This window comes from Saprolegnia parasitica, assembly GCF_000151545.1.
Source record: "Saprolegnia parasitica CBS 223.65 unplaced genomic scaffold supercont2.1305, whole genome shotgun sequence".
NCBI classification, from domain to species: domain Eukaryota; phylum Oomycota; class Saprolegniomycetes; order Saprolegniales; family Saprolegniaceae; genus Saprolegnia; species Saprolegnia parasitica.
In genome coordinates, this window is record NW_012157699.1 from 1 (window position 1) to 2,153 (window position 2,153).

Sequence of the window (2,153 nt, forward strand, 5' to 3'; positions counted from 1 at the left end):
ACGACGAGAATCAGATCCAGGAAATGGAAAAGGTGTCATGCGGCTCGTCGACGGGACACTCACGTCGCGGTCTAGATCCGGAACGCCGAGTACGACTTTCCGTCGCCGTACTTTGACGACATTTCGCCGTCGGCGAAGGACCTCATCGCCAAGATGCTTCTCGTGAACCCGGACGCGCGGTTAAGCGCGTCGGATGTCCTCGCGCACCCGTGGCTCGCGGACGTGGCGACGCCAATGCCGCAGTTGCGCTTTGTCGGCACCAACCTCCACGACCGCCGGGAGAAGACGCGCGCCAAGTTCAAGCGCAGCGTCAATGCAATCATGGCCATCAACAAGACGGGTCGACTCGCAGGCAACAAGAGTCAGCGCAACGTGTAGGCCACGCACCTTGAAGCTGCTAAACACGATGTTGCTTTTCGTCTCCAACGATATGACCGGCATGCGTTGTGGCCACGGCGCTGGAACCCCATCGTCGATATGCCTTGCGACCTGCTTCGAGTTCTTCCTTACAACGCTGACGTAGTCCAAAGAAGAGGTAGAAACGGTCGCTTGGACGGTGCTCACGCCATGTCTTCACCCGACACCCAACCCTATTTGACACCCCTACCCCCATGGGCATCCGTCCAAAGCTGTTCGTACTTGGAGCGGCAGTACGAATGGACCCGTAGAATGTGCACGCAGACGCGCGCGCTTTGTCTGTATGTAGTCAGCTGCAAACGAGCGCTTTGCGATTTTACTCGAATTCCTTGTGATTCTACATCATGGCTCGCAAACAAATCGACTAATTGCGGCTTGGATGCGAGTGCACGTCTTGTGTCTCTGGGCGCTGGTCGTCTGCAGCGATGGCGCCGACGACGTTATCCGCGTCAAGACGCTCGAGCCGCAGGCCAACGACGGCAGCTTCCAGAGCTACAAGATCGCGAGCGCGCTCGGTGGCGACGGCTTCAAGAGCGAGTACCGCTGGTTCAACGCCAACCTTGGTCTGCGCACCAAACACGTGAATGTCGGCGAGCTCGCGCGCACCTTTTACGACGGCGTCGTTGGCACCACCAAGAAGCTCACGGCGTCCCTGGCCTCGGTCGTGCGTACGATGCAGCAGTCGCCCGCCATAGATCCTCGCATCGACACCAATGGTAGCATGCGCTTGGCGCCGCTCTTGGACCCGGCCGCTGCGTTTCTAACGATTGACGCATTTGTGCGCCAGTACAATATTTCGACGCCCCGTGGAAACGAGACAACGGTGGCGTCGGTCATGACGCTGCATGCGTACAACTACACGGGCGTCACGTACATCAACGTCTCGGCCTCGATCGCGAGCCGGTTTGCGCCGTATTCGTCCTACGCGTCTACGTACTATGCACCGTCGCTGCCGAACGGCATCTTGCCCACGACCACGTACCCGTGGCCGTGGGGCAGCGCGGTGACGCAGCTGAACGCGCTCGTCAAGCTTGCTCTTGCGTCGTCGTCGTCCAACTCGAGCAGCGACTCTTCGGGCGCGAACGAAACGCTGGCAGCGATGCGCGCGATTTGGGCGTCGTTCTACATCGTATCCGGCATCCCCGTGCCACCAAGTGTACCGCCGCGAACGTCGTTGGCGGTCGGCGATACGTCGCCGGGGCTGGCCTTCTACGCGTATCCGGCGCCCGCGGCCGGCTTTGGTCGGTCGGGCGTCACGTTTTTCGCGCCGTCGCTTTTGAACCGCAGTCTCTTGGCGACCGACCAGCTCCGATTGGCGTTTGACGATGCCTTGGATGCAGACGTCGCCGGCTTACTCCATGGGATTGAGTCGCCGTCCAGCACGTGGTACTCGGCGTACGACCGGGAGACCGACGAGCTGGCCGACTTGTGTCTCGGCAGCCTCGTCGCAGCGCCGACACGCGATGCGCCGCGCCTTTTCAATTTGATCGTCGAGAACGACGCGCAGCAGCCGAGCTGCTTGTGGCAAGCCAACGCGTACTACTTCCGCGTCAAGGCTCGCGCGCCTCGCCGGAGCGTCGACGTAGAGATCGGGTCACTCGCGGCCTACGTCGGTGCCCGCGCCATGAACGTGACGCGGCTCAAGGCGGCGCTGCGGGCCGACCGCGCGTCCGCGGTGAAGACCGCAGTACAGAGCGCCAATGCGACGAGCATGCCACCGCTGGCGAGCATGGGCG

At 61.7% G+C, this 2,153-nt stretch overlaps 2 protein-coding genes across 2 annotated transcripts; both read left to right on the forward strand.

The window, feature by feature from the left end:
* Positions 1-23: 23 nt before the first annotated feature.
* SPRG_18576 (hypothetical protein) lies at positions 24-378 on the forward strand (the record flags this gene model as incomplete). Its single annotated transcript, XM_012358015.1, has 2 exons — positions 24-32; positions 76-378. 2 exons carry the CDS (start codon positions 24-26, stop codon positions 376-378), a joined length of 312 nt encoding a protein of 103 aa, XP_012213405.1.
* Positions 379-796: 418 nt separating this feature from the next.
* SPRG_18577 (hypothetical protein) lies at positions 797-2,104 on the forward strand (the record flags this gene model as incomplete). Its single annotated transcript, XM_012358016.1, has 1 exon — positions 797-2,104. A coding segment is annotated over one exon (1,308 nt), but the record flags the coding sequence as incomplete, so codon positions are not given.
* Positions 2,105-2,153: the final 49 nt, after the last annotated feature.